Source organism: Anopheles ziemanni, chromosome 3, assembly GCF_943734765.1.
Source record: "Anopheles ziemanni chromosome 3, idAnoZiCoDA_A2_x.2, whole genome shotgun sequence".
In the NCBI taxonomy this organism is placed as follows: Eukaryota; Metazoa; Arthropoda; class Insecta; order Diptera; family Culicidae; genus Anopheles; species Anopheles ziemanni.
Genome location: NC_080706.1, coordinates 68536921 through 68560776, shown reverse-complemented (window position 1 = coordinate 68560776; position 23856 = coordinate 68536921). Strand labels below are relative to the sequence as shown.

Below are 23856 nucleotides of genomic sequence, written 5' to 3'. Positions count from 1 at the left end.
CCGCGTATCTCCGAATCCGCGTAAGTCGAGAACCGCGTAACTCGAGAACAGACTGTAGCACGAAAAAACTTTTAATGACCAGAAGCCATCATCAGAAATTAACTATGGGTTGTTTTTTTATTTTATTCGTCTTTATTGATTTTCTCTCTTGTACAATCAAAGATGACTTAAGCTAAAGTTTTATGTTATAGTGGAATTAAAAGATTATTTTACACAAAAATACTGTTCCTAAAGTATTCTAAATGCATTTGAATGTTTTCATGACTTGCTAGTATCACTTATTAAACTCAACTTACAAACACTAGCATTTTCCTCCCCCCATTGGGGCATTTTAACAGAGCTCCCGGGGGAAGAATATCGGCAGCAGCTTTTACGTTTTTAACTTATACTGTATGGGCCTGATCGTTGATCGTCAACGCACTGATGATGACAGATTTGCCACTCACTTATCTACAGCCGATGTGTCCTGTCTTATGGATAGTTTGTTGGGATTATTCAATTAATGGGTGAGATTTCTTAACCTAATGCTTCGTTTACATTCAAGATCCTTTAGCGGGATGTATGTATAACGATTTAACCTTTGGCATTTCTAATCCGTTACGTCTTAAACCGCACTCCCAACCAAAACTTCCCATGCGATCTGAACAGTGGCTGTGGTCAGTATGATAAGCGTGTAAAAATTTAGCTGGCCAAATTTATGGCCGTAGTTTACAAAGTAAACACATATTTTCCGAGGACTCGTAGGACGACATACCCTGTGACTTTGTACAAATTAATAATGCATCGAGGAAATGGACCAATAGCTCATCCTGATGAATAGAAAAATCCATTCTACCATCTCCGTAGCTTCATACATTTGTTTTCTTCGCATGATTTTCTTGGATGGTCAGTACCGGCATTGCTGAGAACTTCGAACAGGGCATGTCCTTAAATCAGATGCCTGTCAATGCCAATAATTGTTCGGAACAAAACGAAGATTAATATAATCGTGCCATAGGGAAGCCCTGGTCGGGGTGGTCTGGTGCTTAACGGAATAGATTCTAGCAAATAAAAAAAAAAGAATCTGGTGCGTATTCCGCAAGCGCGTGTAGATGCAGCGGCACAAGCAAAGACTAATCATGACAATAAAAGGCAACGAAAGCAATAATACGCGAATTACACAATAGAACGTGGCGGTAGTTAATAAATTAGAGGAAATTATAGTCGTACAGCTTATTAAATAACATTATAACGAGGGAAGGGGCGGGAAACAGGGGCCAAATATGCGCGTGGCGTGATTTATGCTACCTCGCGTAGAGCACGCTCGTGGCTACCCTTTCGGTAGGAGCAACATGGACAAGACCTGCGTCATCACAACGCCGCACACAGGTAGGCCGCTGAAAAGAAAGCCCTCTTGCAACGGGAACGGGGAATGGTAATAAATAAGAGTGTGAAACTGCCAAACGGTTGGCCGGCAAAATTGCTGTTGCTAGAGTTTTCATAATTCCCGGCCCGGGGACACAATCCTCACCCAAATTCCTTGGACTTGGAGGTGGCCATTAAGGCGTTGTTCCGATTTTAGTGAGCCGGGAAAAAGAAGAAACTCTATGTTGCGAGCGGTGGCTGCTGCTAGTGATGGAACGCGGCGGTCCTGGAATGTAATCGTCGATAAAGGACGAGCACGAGGGCCAAAATAAGCAGTTTCGTGCTGGACATCGTGCGCACGGTGGCCGTGGAAGCGTGGTTCGCAAGCTCCATAAACAGATGGTACGGGCACTGGCTCGGTTCTTTGACGAACGTGTCAAAGGCAGGGTATTTGAATATTTCCGAGGCCTGAAAAGAGAAGCAGAGTAGTGGGAAATTATTAATAATTGATGCAAATATGTTTCAAATGGTTAGGATTTTATTCCAAATGAAGTATGCTTATAGAAATTCAGCATTAAAATTCGAACAAGAATTATACCGGAATATGCGATGAAAAATTTAATTTTAAACCACTTACCACCGAAAGGGAAGCACTCGACACCCGGCAGAACGTCATATGCTTGCCGGTGAGAATGCTCTGCTCGACCCGGCGCGTAAACAGTGGCTCGGACCACGGTAGCTGGTTCAGGTGCGACAGGAAGGTACGATCATGGAACTCTACCGGGTCGGAGATGATCAATCGGTTCAGTATTGACTCCCGGTACAGGATGTCCTCCTCATCGACAATGCTGTACTCTTTCGCATTCTGGAGCGCCTTGATCGCGAGCTGGTTCTGCTCGTCGTCTACGTCACCGCCGGGGGCAAAGTTCGGGAACACGGTCGTCGGCAGCAGATCGAGAAAGTTGCCATTGTAGAGGAACAGGTTCTCCACGTCGGTCATGTTCATCGCGTAGAACTGAAACACACCGAACGTCTCGAAGAATTCCTTCACCGGGGTCATGCTGTAGCAGCCGGCCAGCTCAATCTTGGGGTAGTAGGTAATAAACGACAGGCACATCTCCTGTTTGGTCGAGTACCCACCGAGCGTGGGCCGTCGTCGTCCAACGGTCTGCAGGAAGGAAAGAAAAGTTTAAACAACGCTCGGTTTCTTCGGGCATTGCACATTGCATACCTCGTAGGCGCAGTCGGTGATTAGATAGTCTCCGGGCAGTACATTCGTTTCGTTCTCCAGCTGACGGATCTGCTGGAAGTTGTGACTATAGTTGTCGTCCTCCACGACCCGCGGTAGCTCCTTACCATCGCGTACGTGCCGCAGGGCCATCTTACGGCCGGCGACATGGGAGTGCAGTGCTGCCGACACGATATTGATGCCCTCGGCCGGGAAGACGGCTCCGGTGCACGATGGGCCACAGATACCGACGTTACGGTACAGCTTCTGGCCCGGCGGTATCATGTGCGTGTCGGAGACGGACACGCCCGATATCATGATGCCGGCGTCGTGCTTTCGGACGTGGCGTGTGTAGTGGAGCCGGAAGCCGGAGTGATCGAGAACGCGCTTGGCGCGCGGATTGTCGTAGTGCACCTCGAGCATGTAGTACTTCGGTGCACCCTTGTCTCCCCCGATCGGGATGCCAATGTGCTCGGGCAGGAACTGACCGGATGCCCCAACGCCCCACGTTGCCACCGGTGTAATGCACGATTCCCAGTCACGTGGCGTTAGGAGGTTGCTGTTGCACACCGCGCCGCTGCTTTTTACCCAAACGTCCCAGGAGTTAGGGTCCGAGCCGGGGTAGGAGTTGATCGAACACTCGAAGAGGGTCATATGGTGCACGAGCGGTTGTTTGGTGGAGCTATTGAATAAAACGAATTAAAGTTTAATGTTATTTTTAGTTGATGCATGAAGGATGATTCTTGTTCGGCAAAACCTAGCCATGTTGATTAAGTCGTTACATTCCAATCAATCAGATTTTAATCAACTCAACATTAGCTTCGACAAGTGTTGCGCAAACACAATATTTAATTACGCTACCGGCACGAAATATGCAGCGAAATTGTTTGCATTCATTAATATCTGATGGTATGCCTGATATGAACTACGGCAGAGTTCTGCATTAGATATTCCCTATCCAGTCCAACTATGGAATGAGCCTAAGTGGAAAATTTACTGAATTTTCAGGACACCGTTAATGAGCACCGTATTATTCCGATGTGAAATAGTATCCGAAACTGCATTTCTGCCGTCATAATTAACATAAGCATCAATCATTTGCAATCTGATAGTCAATGTCAATGACTGTGAACAAGGTGGGTTTTGGATATCAAATTAATAAAGTTTCGGTAATGATAAATCGCAATAGATGGGTCTTATCGATTGGGTAATGTTATCAGTTTGTCAGTTTTTCAATCTAAAATACCAAATGAACCATGACTATAATTGATATAGAAACACTTCCGTGTAGATCTTGTAATCATGTGCAGGGAGAATTGCATGATGGATTGATAGTGATATTGATAGTTGCGCTTCTCTAGAATACCACGCATTTTGAAAGGGACTTTTCCAAACAAAAAATCTTCTGGTTTGTGGCGAAAAATGAAATCAAAAGCATGAACATCCAGGCCCTCAAAATATTGCAAAATGAGTGCTGTTCAAACACGGCGATCGTGAAGCGGAAGCAGTTGACTATCAGATACCGTACAAGGAGTGCGCCTTTCGGTCAAGTATTATGGTAGAATCCGTGCTTCACGTTCGTACCTTTCCTTCGTCAGCAGTGCCTCGTAGCCGATGATGTGATGCTTCTCGCGAAGCGTCGGTGCCTTGAGAATCTTGCACCAATAGAGCGTGTCCATGCTGGCATCGATGGAGACGTTCTTCACCGTGACGTCCCACTGGCGCAGGTCATCCCGCTGCAGGGCGTCGGCTGGCCGGCGGAACATTGGCCCGAGGAAGTGTATCGACCGGGCGCCTCGGTTTTTCCCGTGGCCCTTCAGACTGCCCGCCACCGGGTCCCGATCGCCGTACGACCAGAGTATTTTCATCGTATCCGTCTGCAAAAAAGAAGAAGAAAATACGGTGTAAAAACTCGTTGGCTGAAAATGAAAGCAAACAATTTGTACGTATTTTGGAATGCGCACTGCTTTTTAGTACTTTACGTTTCATTTCACCCTTACTTTTTATTATTTTATTAACATCATTGTTTTTAATTTTGGGTACGAGTTGGTTTTACATATGATTGTGACCAGTATATGTTTATATGTTCTTACTTGATTTATTTAATTTTAATAAAAATATGTCATTGTTTTCCTAAATTACCTCCCAAAGATGAACATTGATAGAAATAAAATCAAAAAAACCGAATCTTGAATGTCTTGCAATGGAAAAGAATCAAACAGGTTTTTCCGTTTATTCTATACCTATTTTTAAATAAAAATAGCCTGACGAAAGCGTAATTATTGTGAATGAAATAACACAACTTTTAATGTACCGCACTGACTTTTTTTTGGATCAGTTTTGCAAAACTTTTCTCCCCACCAAACATAGCTGTGGATGAAAACGTTCATTTTCCTTCCGGACACGAGAAAGCAACAGGTTTTCGCCATAAAAACAGTATCCGGTAAATAGGGTGCCAAAACTCCGAAGGTACGCAGACTTCTTTGAAATGGGGAGTAAATTTATTTGATGAACTTTCAAAATTGTTTGCTCAATTGTATCGCTTGCTTTTTCCTTGGACTCTTTTTCAAGCAACAGGCTGTATGATTAAAAGTCTATTCATGTGTTCGTCGGATGTTCCAAAGATGTTGTTGTTTTCTTTGGAAAATGTATTTCAATCGAAAAAGGAATGATTCCCTTAAACGTGTTAAAGAAAAAACTTAAGAAAATATATTCTTAAATTATGTATATAACCGGGGATGAAAATGAAATGCAAAGTTCATAAATGAATTTCTTAAATTGTTTCAGCATTCAACTGAACAACTTCAACTTTTGGTGTAAAACAGATGGAAAATCAACTCTTATAGGATTTCTTACGGAGTGCAAATTGCTCCGAGTGGACAACCATGTACAAACATAAACTGATAAAACAAAAGCACACACAATATTCCCTACAAACACTTCCACAAATGCACTGCATTAGACTCTACCCTTCCACAGTTGCACGGTAAACACTTTTCATAGACGTTGTGAGATAAAAATAAAGGAAGCGCAAAGGAGTAAAAAGCTTAAAAAGTAAAACCAAAGGTCTTCGTATACGGCTTCGGTAGGCGTCCCGGACATTGGACACTTTATTTGCCTCGGATGTTTTATGTACATTTGTGGAACATTCCACTTCGAAATCGTGGCGTTTCCGAGAGCGCTGCAGAATGATAAGGAATTGCAACTTCGCGCAAGGGACGGCATAAAAAAGGACCTCTTGAACCGTGTCCTACTCTGCGTCGCCAAACCACCATGGAGTAGTTACAAAGTTAGATAAAAAACCAAAAACAAAACACAGTGAACGAGTAGGAAGCAAAATGTGGAAAATTAAACACGGAATAGAAAACTGGGTGCAAAAACCATCCTGATGTCATACAAAGTTCTTAGTAAAAAAAACGAGAAATTGTTTTACATCCGGTAAAAAAAATAGAACCGTATTCATTCTGGAACGGAGTGCTTAAAGGCCTCTGACGAGATTCACCAAAGTCATATAAAATATAACTTTCCTCTGATGGTGGATCTTGATTCACTAGGAAACTGTTAAATAAATAATAGTTCCATAGTTTAGAAAAATAACACAGTTATATAAAAGTTAAAATGCAGCCCCCATCCTTACCCCAATGATGACATCGTGTGGGTCGCAAGTCTCGAGCGCTCGTCGGAAGGTGACACTGGTATGCGTCAGGTTCTGGAATCCACTCTCGATGTGGTAGTTTTGCGTATCGTCCTGCACCGGCACGTGGTGGTTATCCTTCGAGCCATGGCAATCCTGGAATCAGAAGAAAAATAACACCATCGTTTACAATATTACATTAGAACTTGCTTTAAGACATGGGAGAACTTGGACGAAAGGATGTTTACACAATGACAATGTTTTCCATCAACAAATTTAAGGCAGTTGATTATTGTTCCCGGTATGCAATCCCGTTTATTCCCGGTTAAGTGGCTCAGCGTGGGCAGTAAAGATGATTCCAGAAATTTAAAGTTTCTCCGAGCCAGGAAGTTATAATTTTCGACCGACTTCCAGGAGAAGCGTAAACAAACTCCTAAATGACTAAAGCTCGGGAGCGGAGTAAAGAGTCAACATAAAATCGGACAAATTATGAAGGACTCCCACTTCCGGTTACCGAGGCCAGTTTGTAATAAGTCGACCGAAATTTCAACGAGGCTTCGTAACCGTAATTAATTAGTAAATCAAATGTGTGGCGAGAAATGTGTCGGTATGGGAAAGGGCTTAAGGCGAGGATAATTAGTTTTCTATTTGCTGTACAACGGGATTCGGGATGGGTCGTCGTACGTGCTTTGGGTGGTAAGAAATAAGATACGCTTCAGTGGACCTTTGACTTGAGAAAGTGTAGATTGTGGTTAAAGGGGTGGGTGCTCTTAAAGTCTCACCATTTGCGATTGCTTCAGCAGGCAGTTATTTTCTTCGCCAAATTGATGGCGTGAAAATTCGATTCGATTGTCAAACTTCATTGGCTGATAATGTTCAAGTTCGATGGTAAATCATGCGAAGCCAAAACGGCCGTTTTCAAATTTGTCGAACAACAATCTTTTCCATCGGTTATCTTCTCCTCGATGCTTCTTCCACAATACGACCAATCCAATCGACCGCGAGTCGAGCGTCGGAATAAAGTTTCCCAATAATTGTAGCAACACGCTCCGACGCCCACGCTCAAGCGGGTGTACAATGATTTCACGTTGGGAGACGAGATGCGAAGGTACGGTCCACCGCAAGCCCATCGTTAGCCATCGCCCCTTGCACTGGCGGCGAACACGAAGAAAGTGAATGCTTGAGCGAAAAACTTTTCGCGCTCTTCAGAATGTTTCCTGCTTTCCGGCACGAACAGCGTGCGAGCTTTTTTCTTAAGGGAACGTTCGGGCGGAAAAAGTTTGCACTTTTGTTGTTTCCCGCGCGTCGAGGGACCGCTCCGGGACTTCCGGCCTTCGGCAGTTCCCGCCCGTGGTTTCGGAAGCCGGTGGTTTTTGCACCCGATTTTCCTGGAACCGCGCGCGGCACTGGCGAGATGCGACTGTACAATAAAGTTCGCTCAAGAAACAACCTCTCGGCGTAATGACGAGGTACTTGATGTATTTCGAGTTTTAATGAATAAATTGAAGTTTCCACTCTACACTGTGACTAGCCCGAAAGGCAGTCGAAAAGCTTGAACCCTTGTGACATATGCCGTCTCGCGCTAACTATTGTCAAGTTTGCATGTTCGTTCAATGTTTCTTCTTAAAGAAAACTTACTCGTTTTAGTTCACCTGGCGCTTGCTCTTTAGCCACACATTTTGGCTTCGCACGGGCAAAACAAGTAAAAAGTTTCGTTTTTATATACACAATCATTAATTTAGATTTTCAATTTTTCCACGTGACCCGCGTTGGCGGATGGAATGAACGTTTTCCACGTGATCTACATTGCTGTTGCCACGTGGGTGAGAAGTCGTCTGTCGAGAGCACATTTTAACGCAACCTGGCATTTCAACGTAAGCCTACTAGGATTCCATCAAAGTTCTCCTTCTATTCTTTTCGTTTTCTTCGCGTTTCGGTGTTTCAACAAGACTGTTTTTCGAAACTTCTTGTTCGATGCGGTCGCACCAACTCCACCTCGCCAATATCAAAGTAGGATGATGAAGGGGAGAGTAAATAAATTTCCTTGTCATAAAATATCGCCCAGCACGTAACGCCAGAAAGTAAAAACTAGGTGAAAAAAGCGCTGCTTGATTCCAGCAGTTGTTTTTTTTGTTTACTTCCGGCTTTCACGGGCTGTTGGTTATGTTGGTTTCAGATGGATACGATGATTTTGTTGTTGCTATTCTTAGGGATACCACACAAACTTCGATCTAAAATCATTCAAATAGCACTTTTCCCAGTTTTGGTTGGTTTATGCTTGCATAGGAACCTACTCTTATGAGCTTTTTTCTGTTTATCAATATTTAAACATTCCGGGTTTGTGATTTACTCTAATAAACTAAAAGATATCTTATTTTTGAAGCTATTAGAAGATAGTTTTCTAATCTGTCCCTAACAGAACACAGAAGTCCCATTTATGAAGCCCATTTGCAGTACGTTGCAGTGGAAAGGAATTAACTAATTTAATTTTTCATCAATCAACCAAAAAAGTCCATTGAAGGTTAAATAACCAATCACCTCATCGATCGAATGAGAATCGAAAAAGTGGATAATTCGTAAGAAGTGGTTTGAGAGAAAAGTATACGTTTATTTTTTCTTTTTTTCCAATGTTTCGATTGTTTTATAATCATCAAGATCAATCTCAACAGTTTTGTTTGCTTTTAAACAGTGGAACGTGTTGAAGCTTTGCTTCCTTATTTTTTTCTGACAACCCATCGGTGGAGTTGGAGGATATTCGATTATTTCCATCATCACTAATTGAAAAAATGCAGTTTGGATGCATCGAATTTCCCGAACGTTAGCGAAAAGTGCATAGCCCGGTTCCGAAATCGTATTAACCCAATGCTCTACAAGGTCGATATTCGATTATAATGTTAACGCCCGCTGCACTCAATTCATCTTCTTTTGGGGGGGATGTTTGACTGGCGGGTATTCGGTGGTAGTTTCGAATTACACAGTTTACTTTTGCTTGTGCTACATCACTGTTTCTCGGTTCAATGGACGAATTTATGGTGGAGTTTTTTTTCGAAAGCATTACATTCGAATCTACTTGTTTAACTGCTGCCGTTGCAGATTCAAATAAGTGGAAATTGTGTACTTAAACAAAAGTGTAATCCACGGTAATGTATCACCATCACTAACGTTGCGCAATGCCACCCTCTCTAACTCGAGAATCGACATAGATATTTTTCGTCGAGAAGTAAAATCTCCTTCATTTCGTTCCATTTGGTTTCAAGTTCATGGTCAGGCCAGCGTCGCGAATCACCCGGAAAATTGTTTTCCCTTGCGAACTGTTTGAGCCGCTTCTTGGACTCGGCTAAACTTCTCGAAACACTTTTCGCGAGCACACAAAAGTTGGTAGAACACGAACCAGCACAGCATGACGGGCTGTTTGAAGAGGAGAAAAGGGATCACCGGGCCGGAAAACTGTTCCCATTTACGACGGGCTGTGGTTGCAGCGATTTAGCGTTTCTATTCGGCCACGCGGCCAACCACGCGGGGTCCCTGTTTTGCCAACCATCAATATCTGCAAATTCGGGATTGTATTTTTCCGCTCGGGAAGAAAACTCCCGGTCGAAGTGGATGCCCCGGTTCGGCACACAATCATAAATAACCCAACGTTGCCGCGTGGAGGAAACCGTCGGATAGGTGTACGATTTCACTCACGCTGGGGTAAGTTTTCCCGGCTCGGGTTGTAGAAACTGTGCCGTCCCTAATGGATCTATTTTTCATGCTTTGCTCCGTCGAAAGAGAAAGAATTGTGGAGGATATTTTCGACGTTTCGATATCGTTCTCGTTCGATTTTGATCAAACTTCCGCTTCCGGATGCTTATATAACCCTAACGGGTGATGATTTGTGGAATTGGGAAAGTTTTATTGACTCATTTGAAACCGTCGATTTCGTGGTCAGTGAGTGAGGAAGGCTTTTATGACGGGTCGGTGAGTAATTAAACGAAATGTAAGCAAGCAATCCTATCCCTGTGCTGTGCGATCCTATCCACGATCCTGTTGCTCGAAGCGCACAAAAACTAAACTAATTTAGAAAGGATTAAAAAGAGAGTGGTTTCCCATTTTGGAGTTTATTAGCTCCTAGTTTTTTAAACACACTTAACAAGAGAAACTTAATTTGGGAAGTAGTTTTCATTTATCTTCTCTCTCTCCTGGTTTTAGTACAAAACTAATGCCATCGCCAATCCTAAACACTATTAGAAAAGTTTATCGAACGGAGTTTTAAAACATCTATCTCATAATTTTGTACCACAGTTTCTCAAAATGAACCTCATTCCATAATCGGTTGCAAAAAAAAGGTTCAACTCTTGCTTTACCTCTCGCTGTGGTGCATCTTCATACCACAAAATTATGGAACAAAAGAACTAAAAAAAAACCCCACACTCGGAGTGCACTTTTATTCCGCAGATGATTGGCTTGGCCGTGGTTAAGTTAATCCGATTTCGGGACATTTGAGGTTTGCAACTTTTCGTTCGCCTTCTGCACCGTCGCTTCGAGTGGAGCAATTCATAATGCATCGAATTTATGGGAGCAAAATTCGCACCACATAAAAAAAAAGGGAGGAAAGAAGCACGAAGACAAGGAACTGACGAAACGTCGAGATGAAACTTTGGAACGTCGAGTGGGGGAAAAAAAAGCAAAACTACTGAATGCACCTAAGTGGACGAGCGGGTTTAACTTCGGAATGGAATCATTCATGCGCTCATGGGAGGAATTCATTCATCGTTGAAACGAACACATAACAAGACTGCAGTATGGAAGAGAAATGAGAAGAGGAGCGATATATTTTTTAAAGCTTTGAGGAAATTTAAAAAGAACACCTCTGCATGCAACATGGGGAGGTATTTAGGAAACTTTTGCCATCGAACTCTTTTTTAAAACTAAAATCGATAGAACGATTCATGGAAACGACTTGTGTAAAACAAAAGCAAATTAGGAACAAGTAACGCCCCGAAGCGCAGAACTACATCTCCGAAAATTGTGCCCATCATTTCGGGCAGATTATATTGCCATCAGCGTCCGGAACTTCACTGCATCTGCCTCTGTCTCAGAATCCGGTTTCTCCAAATACACCTAAAGACCTACAAAAAACGTGTACAGGTGAGCTTCGCGATGATTGCTCCCATATTTCTTGCGTGCGTGGTCGGTTTTAACCAGAAGCCACCGAAAGATAAAAATGGTTACCTCTTCGAGAAGACGGTTTTTTCCACAAAAAAAAAAAAGAAAGCCCAGCCCAACGGTCTTCTCGCCAAAATGTTTCTTGATTGCGTGATTGTGTAGGTCCTTCCTTGGCATCCATCTGCTCTGCCTCTTCTCTTTTTTTGCCACCGGCCTGGCCAGCAGCAGCAGCAAACTTTGGACCGAGTGCAATCACCAGCACAAACTGATGTGCAACTTCCATGCATCTAAATGCATCATCCTCACCTGCACAACTTCCCGGGCGAGGAAAACGGGCAAGATCCTATCGGTCCGTAAGCATTGGGCTTGCGCTCGGACCTACCGGCGAAATGAGTTTTTGTGCGGCGCTCGCGATGGCATCAGCAATTTTCTTGCACATTCCCAATTACAGCAAAAGTCTTCGAGGACACGGAGCAAAATGCACAAAGGCTCGGGTTTTGCGACAAAAATTTGGCTTATCGGGAGAAGGCAACTGGAATTATGGTTTGGAGCCATTGCGTGCAAACTTATACCGCAGCCTGTGAAAGGCTTGAACGGGCACTTAATTTATGTTAAACCAGCATCTGCAGTTTGGTTTGTTGGGCAGGTTTTGTTATGTATTAAACATTTATTCAAGAATAAAAAAATATCCTTTTACCTAGTGTTGTTTATCGCCTGGTTTTGATGAGATGAAGGAGGTTTTTCGAAGGAGAACTTAAACCAAACTAAACTTTTTACTACATGACGAATTTTCCAACTTACAGTATACACTTTATAAACACCTATTTGAAAGGAGGTGTTTTAAAAATATGTTTTTACACGTCCACCAATTTTTCTTATGAGTACCTGGAATTTAAAAAATATTTTTTGTCGAATTTGGATGAAACCAATTCATATAAAATTAATTGAATTCTCGCTCTGTTTAAATCTTGACTTTGCTTATGTTTGTTTTGCACAAAACCATCTGTATACAAAAAAGTACTAATCAACCAACATTCTTACTTTGTCCTAAGAATCGCTTTTCCTTCACTAGACATATAGAACCAAGAAAAACTGAACTACCTATACTCCGATGATATACGGTGAATTTATTCAATTTTTTCCCTATTTGTTTTATTTTGTTTCCGTACAAGTTTTTCCGTATACTAAAGCTCTTGCTCGACTTCTGTGACCCATAAATTAAATCACAGTCTCAATCGTTTCGGGTGGTTTTGGTTTTTGCGAACAAATTGCCTTCCCAAGGGACCACTTTCAACCATATTCTTGCGTTTCCAGCGCGGATCGGATGGCGCACATCGAGAACATAACATCGGTATGGAGGAAGAAAATGGAAATATAAAAAAAGCATATTTACATTATCATCACCATCATACTTTTGTACCCTTTTTTTAGGCTTCTCCTGTTGGTTGTTGTCCTATCTTCTCTCTTACGATCCTTCCATATTGCGGTTGGGTAATTCAGAGGGAAAGCTGGGATAATAGATGACGAGGGGAGAGCTTTATTTCATTTTACAGCGATTTATCTTGGGCGCTTCCAGAAATTTGTGTAGAAATATTTACCCTTTTTTTTTTTTGACTCGAAAGATGAAAGGATTGAAGTTAGCCATTGGAATGTTTACCAACGTTCGCAGCGAGTGCGAGGATTTAATTGGAAATGGGTATGGAGGTTAATGTTAAGATTCCATTAATTAGTATTCATCATACTGTTTGGCTTAGTATTCGGGTACCCAGTGTTCCTACTAAGTCAATAGATGTTTAATGGACTTTACCATCTTCAAAAACCCCAACTCGGGTTGGAATAAATATTTTCCATTCCTATCCTTGCGTATCTATTTCAAGACGAAAAAAAAGGTAAAACAAAGTTCCGTTGCAACATCATATCGAATATTGATTTTCGCACATCCTTTTCATTTCCTGATCCAATTTAACGCCACCGGACCGATAAAAGGCTAAGGCTGCACATACACATTCCGGTCCCTTCTGGGAATGGATAGTAGATTATCCGGCAGCGAAATCCCGCACTGTCTGGGTCGAATACAGCCATCCGGTGGGATTACGGATCGGATTACCGCAATGGAGCAGGCAAAAATAAAACAGTCAAGCTTTCAGTAAAATTGTTCCCGTAGAGCCGAGTAACATGGGATAAATGTTAAAGATGGCTTCACGAACGTGAAGAATACGCTGATAACATGCCGTTTGCAAATGCTGAGGTCTGGGAGTCAGAAGTAAAAGAAAACATTTGAACAACTTGAAGAAAAATAAGGGTTTAATAAATGGAAAAGCATTTTGATACAGGGTTGAATATTATGCGGTTCATAACATAAACCTTATGTTTAACACCCGAAAGCGTTTATTTTTCGTTGAGAAGAAAACTCCTATTTAGAAAAACCGGCAACGAAATTTTACGATTATAGCCATCGCAGATATGTTAGCTAAAATTAAGCTCTTAAAAGCCAATCAAACGCCACGAAACTGGCAAGCCATCAACGCAAGAGAGATCGTATGTAATCTTTCCGGTTCCGGCAGCCAACCCTTGACGCCGTAAAAAGGATCATTAATTGAAAACACATTCAGATAAACCGGTGGCGGTCCAAAGCACACATGGAAGGAAAAAGGCAACAACCTCTGTAAGCTCAATTTTGATCGCAAACTTCGAACCACGCCGCGGAAGCGGGAAGCCACAGGAAACGGAGCAAAGAAACTGGCGGTTAAATGTTGTTTTCTGTTCCGTTCCACTCGACCCAATTAAAACGGATCCACCGTCAAGTAATGATGGATCACGCCGTGGAGGGACGACGATGGGACTAAGGAAAATACCTGCCAGGTTTTTTCTTCCTTCCGTCATCGAAACCTTCCATCATTCGCTCCTTGGGAGTGCCAGGCACAAATGAAAATAATAAAGCATCGACAGGATGCGGAACACTGGTGGACGTAACTTGTAAAGGATACTCCGAGTGTGTTACGTTTAGTGACTCGTCGTTGGAAGCAGCGGGAAGCTTTTAGCTCCAGTTTATTTAGTTTTATACCTCACTCATCCGTTTTATGGCGTACATAATACTTTTTCTTATCCCATTTTTAGATACGAATGTTGGGTGGTTAAATTGTTCATATCTCTCACGCTCGTTCACTTCCCTTCACACTGGTTCTGTGTGGGTTGTTTTTTCTACTTTCAACTTTTCACTAAGCTTTATTGTGAATTTATTTCGATGATTCTGTTGCTGCAGCTGACGATGATGATGGAAAAATTTTGTAACGCTTTTAAAAAATTCTTTTTTGTTTATTTTCTGCAAACCACACACCTCCTTACCTCAGGTACCTCATCATACACCCACACATTACCGCCACCATTGGAGTAAAAATAACTTAAAAACGGTGGGTATAGCTTCTGCAGGTGGCAGGTTATTATTTTTCACCGATGAGAAGTTTTTCATTCCCAGGAAAATGAGTTCATAAACGTTGGAAACGGAACGACAGACGATACGAGCCACGGATAAGCGAAAGTATAGGGTGCTAGAGTGAGTTATTTTAAAGAAGATCAAACAAACGGTATCACACAGCGGGGAATCGTAGAAGCAGATAGAAAATAATATGCTATAAATAATAATGCCACATTTGAAAGTCATCATATTTGAGTGAAATTTCAAATGTCATGAAACCATATAACATCAAAACAGTTATGAAAGCTTTATTTTAATTAATTACCATATTTCGAAAGAAGTAACGAATACGTAAAAGAATAAAGTAATGGAATATTGATGAATCACAAAGACGTAAATCGCACAAATTATTGTACAGAAAAGCTTTAGTAGACTGGTCGAAAAATAATAACAAAAAAACATTGCAAATAAAGAGAAAAGTAAGCAAAATGACCAGAAGAGGAAAAAGAAAATAAATACGTCTTATAACAGTTTCAAAATTAATAATGGATTTAGAAGCAACCGCTGCATGAAATATCCTTGAAGAGAAAGGTTGAGTGGCATGTTAATGTTGCTTCTGCTGGATACTTTCAGAGGGAAAACAATTTCAAAAGTCCTGAGTCCAATCATATATACTGCCGTTGTATGTGGAGATGGATTTTAATTAAGTGCGATCCATCATCCTGCCCTGTACGAGTCACCACCATATGCAGTTGGTCCTGGTGTGCAACGACAAGTCTGGGGGTTTGGGTGGATGATAATTGTCGGTGGCCAAAAAATCGTTTAAATTGCAGATACCCGCCCCTACTGGTGGAAGAGATACCAGCTTGAAGAAGTCGCTGGTGGCAACGCTTCTTTTGGGTCGTTCTGACAGCTTTCCACCGCCTGTCAATTCTCTACCATACCGTCATCGATCAAACTTTCCGATAACGGTGCATTTTTGGGTTTTTCTTCGGCCACAAAAAATTGCTCATACAAGTCGGTACGACTGATGGCGAGCTTCTGATGTTTTTGGCGAGCCCACCGTCGATCCTTTTACGCATGTTGGGCCTAATATAACCAAAAAACAAAACTCCATCAACCACAAGCCCATCATCTCAAGCCGTTGAATTTTGGGTGTCCCTTTTCCCCTTCAGATGGAAATTATTATTCAAAAAAAAAACTCCACCCAGTAATCAATTTCCTTGCCTTGAGCTTGCCATTGGGATCGTCTGCAATGTAAGCTTGAAGGAAAACAAGAAATAACAGCATCCGCAAATTCCGCCAGCAAAAACAAAAGCCAACAGGAATCCATTTCATTACTTGAAAATTTATTCCACCATTACCGTTAAACGCTCGAGTACGGGCTCGCCGAAATTGCCCGGAATCGGTATAATATATTAATTAAAACAACCCACCTTGCGGAGATCCCTTGTGGTCAGGTGCGGGTGATCCAGCGCAACCGGAAACTGGTTGCCCCGGGTTTGACCCACAACTCCTAAATGGGTTGAAGCGGATGACGGGACCAACGAAACATTGCACGATTCTTCAACCGTTCATCGTTTTCGGCGTGAGCTTTCCACAAAATACGAAAATCACTCGAAGAAGTCCGCCATGACGAATTTCCTGGGGATGCAATTATGGCATGATAAGCCGCACCCTTCTCCTTGGAAACAAGCCAGAGTTGCATTTCGTGGTGCATCCGTGCGCGAACAGTGAACGGGAAAAACCGCAAATAACCACGAACCCGTAAATTACCAAAAGGCTGAAGCACCAAAACACAGGAAACCGGTTCGCCGGCGAGGAGTTTAATATTTGTGAGGTGAAAGGCGATCATTAAAAGGATGTGCCTCGAACATTTGCTCCGTTCGCGCTGTCTGTAGTGACAACTTAACCTACAACGTTATCATTTGACAGCAAAACCGAAGGTTTCATCTGACACTTTTGCGAAATTGAACCGAGTTTGTTTGAATTAATTATAATTTTCTCCTTCTTTCTACTTTTAACTTCTATGGGCTGCAATTAAAATTAAGCGAAAAAATAATTACAGCCGGCATTTGCTGCTTCGTTCGAAAATTATGAAAAGAGCGTTCAATATTTTATGAATTTCGCAAAATATTTTGATGAATTCGCGAAACTTTTCATTTCCAACACAATATTTAACACACAATCCACGTTGCACACTAGACTGCAGAATAAAAATAAACAGAACTTCATGGTGTTTCAACAATTTTTCTACACATTTTTTGACATTATTTGGCCAAATGTGTCGGAAACTACGACGAATACCAGGATAACCAAGCGAGATAATTTAATGATTTTCATATCTGAATTTTTCATTTTACTTTCACATTACATTCACGATTCCTTAGCATAAATTTAATAAATCAAAATCAAATGCAAGATAATGTCTCACTAACTGGAAGTTTGTAGATAGTCGATCCTCGTATCATCCACAAAGTTTATGACACATTACACTTCGGAAGGTAACCTACCTCAGAAGAGCAACGATTAGGTTGTTCCACGGTTACATCCTGCGACTAATCTTTGTTTGGAAAATCGGTGACAGCAAGAAGCTACACGTAAAAAGGATCAATATTGAACTTCGCTGGGTCCAAAGATTGGATGTAAAGATAATACAAACATAGGCCAAATACCCAAATCAAGCTGCAAACATCCCACCAATTCGATTCACTCATGCAAAACATATCCCACGCTCCACTTTGCTGACCGTTGATTGTTTTGCAGAATTTAGCATAGGTTTGCCCAATGGCGTGCCATTATGGTGCCTTAGTGCGCATTTCGGAGCGATTACAAACACTTCCCATCGCCAAAGACCATCTCTAGACGACGAGGTTCGACATTGGAAAGAAAGGAGAAAATTGAAAACGGTAGCAATGGTAATCGCTTACACATTATCCTAGGCAAACACGTATCCAGCTAAGCGCTGGAATGGTATTCTACAGCTTCACTATCGATTTGTTTCCATCCGACAAAGCCACATCGGAGGGTCTATTTAGAGTTTGCGTACGAAGGGGAAAATCAAATCACAGAACATCAACTGCCGATCGGTCCCCGATGGGTAATCGAATGATCTTCTCCGGCACGATTGGATTTACACGCCCGGTATGATTGTAGGCAGGGGACCTGTTTGAAGATTTGAGAGCACGCCGACTGTCTGGTGTGATGTGTTTGTGGGAGAAATTGTTTCTTTGGCAGCTGTAAATTGAAGAACGTATTAACAAATCAGAATCAGACGGAATTGGAAGGGGAGAAGCGAAAAAGTGAACGTTAGGGTAATCTTCAAATTCATATAACATAGCGGAGATCATACTTGAGATGATTTGTTTGAAAGAACTTCCAAGCGAAGGTGTTTTAGCTGCATTAAAGGCCATTGATTTCATAGTCTCAGAAACACTTTCTACCCCAACACCATTTTCCTAAATCACACTTGTGCAGACTTTTCCGAAAATGTTGCTCCTATTAATGAGGGCTTTTTGGCACATAAACACATTCGAATGACGCAAAGTAGGTACTTTTCAACTTGCTGCTTCCCCCTGGGATCGATGATCGTTTGCGATGACTCCAGAACTCCGGCAAAAAAAGGAAGAGAACGTAGCAAAAAACACGGAACGCACGCCACCACCTTGTCAACGTGCCATCGGGAAACGATTTATTGCCATATCCTTGAACTACGTGACGTTCGCACGGTCGCTGCTAAAGTCCTGCCGAGGTGTTCCCGCAAGACGTAGAAAGAAAAAAAATAGAAACAAATTGTGATGACATATGGCCTACGAGACGAGCTTCTAAATTTCCAATTTTTCCGTGGAGTGGGCGAAGAAAAGCCAATGGGGAAATCCGTAAGGACCCAGAGGCACGATTGGAAAATTCAATCAGACTTCTCTCGAGAGTAAACGAGAGAAAAGAAACGTTGTTGTACATTCGCGAGCGTTTAAATATGGAAATGTTACCAAAATAGCTGGTATGTAGCCGAAACCAAGTCGACTTCTGTGGCGTGTTTTCATATCTAAACGTTATTTCACAACAGAATAATACTGTTTGGAGTGTGTTTGATTTTTTGTGTGAAAAAATATAAATTATGATGCGAGTTGATCCAACTTTAGGGAGGTTTGGTGGTGTCTTTATGATTTACAAAGCACTGGTGTATCCTTACATGTGCTTCATTTAATTGCGGCCAACTGTTTAACTCGCACGACTACCAACAAAAAATGACGACAAGATACGACAAAAAAGCCATTATAACAGATATCTTATGGAATTGACCCTTGAGTCTGAAATTCACAATTGTGTTTCTTTTTAATGGACTCACTAGACCGTGAATTTCCTCCGGCAGAGCTTTCAGCATCTTTCGCAGTGCAAATCCATATAGTGACGTGCTAGAACCTGCCCTGTTTCGCATAATGGCATCGAAAAAGAACGCTCCATTCCAGGTTTCGGTTTGGTAGCCGAGCACAGAATATCTCTTCGTCACGGTGAACTCTTTACCTTCTCGGTGCCGGTGGCCGAACAAACCATCGCTTTTCCTCCGCCCGGGGGAGGTTCTATGGGGCACTGGAGGGCCACTTTGAAGCGTGCTTCCGGTTGCCGCAGGGTGATGCTTTTGTTTGCAAAATGATTTTCCCTTCTATTACGCTCTTTTTGTACGAACTGTTTATCTCTCTCTTTTTCTGTTACACTGACTGAATTTAACGCAAAAAGAAGCAAACAAACTGACACTTCAAATGAGCCTCAGTGGCATCATTTCGGTGCCGTCACGTACGTTGGCTTATTACAATGAACCGCGGAAAACTCGCGGTTTGCCTGTATATGCAAAATATAAATAGCTCCCTTTAACCGCTCACATGTGGTGAAGAAGAATAAAAATAACCACCATCATCCTCCCCCCCGTTGTGCCCTGCGGTCGCCCGTTGGAGCTATTTGTTACGGATTTTATTACACCTTGTAACATTGAGCCGCTTTTCCGGACGAAGCGTACCGAATTGAACCCATCCAAAGGGGGGATACATCCTCACAGAAATAACCTATATTAGCACACTTTGCGGGGGGGAGCGCATTAGGTAGGCAGCTTTCTCCCTTTGGTTTTGACCCTTTACGTTGCGGTTTTGATTTTTACCAGTTCTCGAGTGGAAGCTTATTGGGTGGACCGATTCCGGTTTATTGTCGACAAGCAGCCATGCAATAATATCACCTCAACAAATTCCCACGAACGATAAAGCGTTCATTTTACACTGATTTCCTCCAATTAAAGTGCAATCAGCATGAAAACAATGGTTCCACATTGGAGGGTCTGTCAAAGAATGGACTGAATACAACCAGAAAAGCACAACCAGAGAGGTAAGATCGATATTCGATAACGTTTTTATTAGCTTGCCATTAAACAGCTCACAAATTTCGATTACTTTGACCATTGCGTTGATAAACATCTTTGCTTTATGTTGCGGACGGCAATAAAAGGGGCTTTAAAAGATTTAAAGTTGCGTTACAAAAAACACGCGAAATCAGATGACTTGTTGATTTCAGTTCAGCCACGTTGGAGAACTCATTGTAAATTGACAATGGGGGATGTAAAACGATAATTAAAACATTAAGAGACCGTTAACAACGTTAATAAATAAAAGTATTTCAAATAAAATTCAACCACATTTGATCATCGTTGTTTTAAACAGACCAAAACACCTAATTATTACCACCATCAAATAAAAGTTTCAATCAGTGGAATAATTTATTACTTAGCATCTAGTTTTTCGTCCTTTGTTAAAAGGTTAAATTTATTGCCCTGTCATATTTTACTTCCCTTCCTGCCCTTCGCCACGGCATTCCCGATGTGAGATAAAATCAGATTGAAGCAAAGCGGTGGCGTACCGGCATGGCACACATACTTGACGAGCCCAATCTTGTCGAAAAAGTTCCAAGTCCCTCGTCGGGTTCCGAGTGATAATGGCGCAAAGTTGCAAGAAAACTTTCCTACACCGTTGTGACTCCGGCAGGTTGTAGAATTCACACACATATTGCCGTCCCGGTTGGTTGACCTAATAGTTGTTTGATGGTACAACAAAACACCCGGTGATGTCTATAGATTTCAAGCCAAAGGTCTCGGCGGAAAGAGGCGGAATGTAGGGAGTAAGTAAAATATATCGTAGCTTGCCAAAACTTACACACTTGATTAGGGTAAGCCTACGTAACCGTAAGGATATTATGAGTTTCAAAAAGAGACACAAAGTAAATTCCATTTATTTTGATGATACGTTTCATTAATAAAGTATGTTTCTAATATTCACAAAGAGGTGACAATTATTTATTTTCGACCATTTTGTAAACTATCTGTAAAAATATAAAAAAAGAAATTAAGTACGGTATTGGATATGATGAATTTGATTGTAAACGACAACTGCATAATACAATTAAACATCATTTTGAAAATTAAATTTGGTACTCTTTTAAGACACTTGTTAGCTGCAAATTGTGAAAGAATCCTTGATGAAATTAGCAAACATTAGGACGCTAATTTAATAGCTCTTGACCAAGGGACCCATTTTCCGTCGAAGAAATAATTTACAAGCCCTATTTACCTCATCATTTCAGCAGGAACCTTACGCTTTTAAATACATGTCCTCAATCGTTTGACACTACTTGTTATACCAATAGCTTGGAATAAGTGCCTTTTGTGCACGTATTCCTTGCGTTTTCATTACCCATCGAGATCTCTGCCGTCGTTCTGCAGTCACAGCACATTGAGTTTCTTGGTAGGTTTAAGTTAAGCTTTTTAGAATTACAAACACATCCAACAGCAACGAAAACCGACCTGGAATTAGAGTGGGGAATGAGTTCTAGCACTGGAATCGTTCTCACGTTCTCAACGCTCATTAGCAATCGTTGCATGGATGGAAGTCTCTTTCGTGGCCTTTTACCCTTTTGATACCGATACTCCGTTGACTCCTGCCACCCGGGTGCAAAGGTCACCGACTACTATGAGAATGGCAATAGTCACCCGGGTGCACTAATGAGATAGTTACGCTTTCAGGTGTCAAAATGTTTCCACGCGTATGACATTTATTCTGTAGCGTTCGCTTGAAAACCGTTCCAAAGGGGAATCTCCTGAGAGCTACCTTAAAAGTTTGCGACGACACCGTAAAGACACTCGGGTGGGCATTCAGAATTTAACAGAAGCAGCCACCGTAAACGCTGGCAGTGATTCGGTGAGATTTCCTACGCCACGGATCGGACACTTTTCTCTCCCCCCAGTGATATCTGGCGTTTGTGTCCGGGGGGCAATTAACAGGTGCCATGTTGCCGCCACTCATCCAAGTCGGTCGCCCGGGACTCGTTAATTTTAATTTCTTCCGTCGCCTGTCGGTGGTCCTTCCGTCTCATTTTCGTTGATTAAATGGTACGTCGGTGGCCGGAGGAGGTTTTTAGCGCGATGTTCCGTGCGCAGAATATCAATGAGCATGGTGCGACTCTGCTGATGGCTAGCAAAGGGCGTCCGAGCCCAGCTTGCTGGTAAACGGGCGAAGAACTACCTTTGAGGTGTTCTACCAGGCAAGCCATCGGTGTGTTGTGTGTGCCAACGTACGGCGGAAACTTCGAAGAGAAATGAATATGAAATACCTCGTCGCTTACATCCATCACTTGCGGTGAAGTGGAGTCGGACGACGTTGAATAACTACTGGAAAGAACCAACATACCCTTGAACCGGGAGAAAACAGGGTTGTGTAATAGTTTGGACGACCCTGAACAGAATCAGCAACGCAAAGCAACAGCCGTGTGTTTTTCATTGCGAGATCATAGTTGACTTTAGGAGTTGTGAACTTCTTGAATCAACATCAGAAAACACGACCATAGTCTGCGGATTTGGCGGAATGTGACCGTAGAAAAGGGTGGCAAGTGAAGTTTCATACGTTGGCGCCAGTTTCCAGTACGCACTGCACTATCGAGTTGGAGAATCACTTTTTTTCTACCATTTTCCAACACATTTTCCGACACAAGCACTTCGTTGTTGTTTTGTTTTTGTTTCTACCACAGCCAACTGCGCTTCGCACCCCGTTGTAACTGGATTGTAACAATTTCTTGTGTTCAGTTTGTGTTTTTTTTCTCTATTCCAACAGCAAGCTCGGTGTCTAGCAGGAAATAACGCAAAATTTATTCGTGGCATTGCATCGGACAACAACGTTCTGCTGCAGCGCCAGTGAAAGAGCGCCCGTCTACGCAGCTGATGCCGGAATGTGCCAAGCACTTGAACGGCATAGCGTGCTGTGGGAAGGACTGCTCGAAAGCATGTTTTTACCCATTGCAACCGGATTTTCTGCTTTTTCAGCTCGACCGAGCACAACTACTTCGATCCTGGTTCAACACGTCGTCAGTGGATGTGCCGCACCGCTTGCTGTTATGTGAGAAGCGGATTAGGTTCGCGAAATTGCAAGTGGTAAAGTGAAGAGCAGCTTGTCGGTGTGTCGTATCCGTTTTCAACGTCGAGATAATGAACTAAAACCAGTGATATACAAATTTAGTCAACTTACAGGATAAGCCAACGATGTCCATGCCTTGTGAGAGAAAAGATGTTTGTGAATATGCCAACGTGTACGAGAAAAAAGAGTAATACTCGTAAAAGAGTATTGTGGTTAGCTCTAGTGGACGTGCTAGGACTTAGAAGATTGTTTTCAGTACGTCTAAAAATTGTGCCTTTTTTTGCAATCCTGCCTTAGTTTTGCTTCCTCGTTAAATTGTTTTCTTTTTTATCTCGATTTCCAGCGAAGAAAACATCAATTTCATAACTACATGATAAATTTGAAGAACGTTTTAAAATAGATTATCTTGTTGATTTTCGTCCTAAAATGAAATACCAGGAAGAAGCTTTTGGTTTCAGCATGTCTAAGTCGATTGGAACTAATGAAGATATCGTCGGTTGACGTTTTCTACTGAGTCTCACAGGATACCCACCCTTCGAATGTTATAACAAGTACCAGAATGTACCCTAAACATATCCTTTTACTCCAACGCCTTTTGCCGTAGGGACTATGGAACGGAACACGGCTACCAAGTGCTGATAGT

The 23856-nt window shown here is 42.2% G+C and overlaps 1 protein-coding gene across 1 annotated transcript in view; it reads right to left on the bottom strand.

The window, feature by feature from the left end:
- Positions 1-133: 133 nt before the first annotated feature.
- The window catches only part of LOC131285350 (MOXD1 homolog 1), a 43871-nt gene continuing 20148 nt past the window's right edge, over positions 134-23856 (bottom strand). Inside the window, exons 2-6 of the mRNA XM_058314203.1 lie at positions 6210-6362; positions 4157-4449; positions 2576-3254; positions 1982-2512; positions 134-1812 (exon numbers count right to left, since the gene is read on the bottom strand). Coding sequence (XP_058170186.1) covers positions 1609-1812; positions 1982-2512; positions 2576-3254; positions 4157-4449; positions 6210-6362 — 1860 coding nt within the window. The 3' untranslated portion in view covers positions 134-1608. The remainder of the gene's footprint in view (positions 1813-1981; positions 2513-2575; positions 3255-4156; positions 4450-6209; positions 6363-23856) is intronic.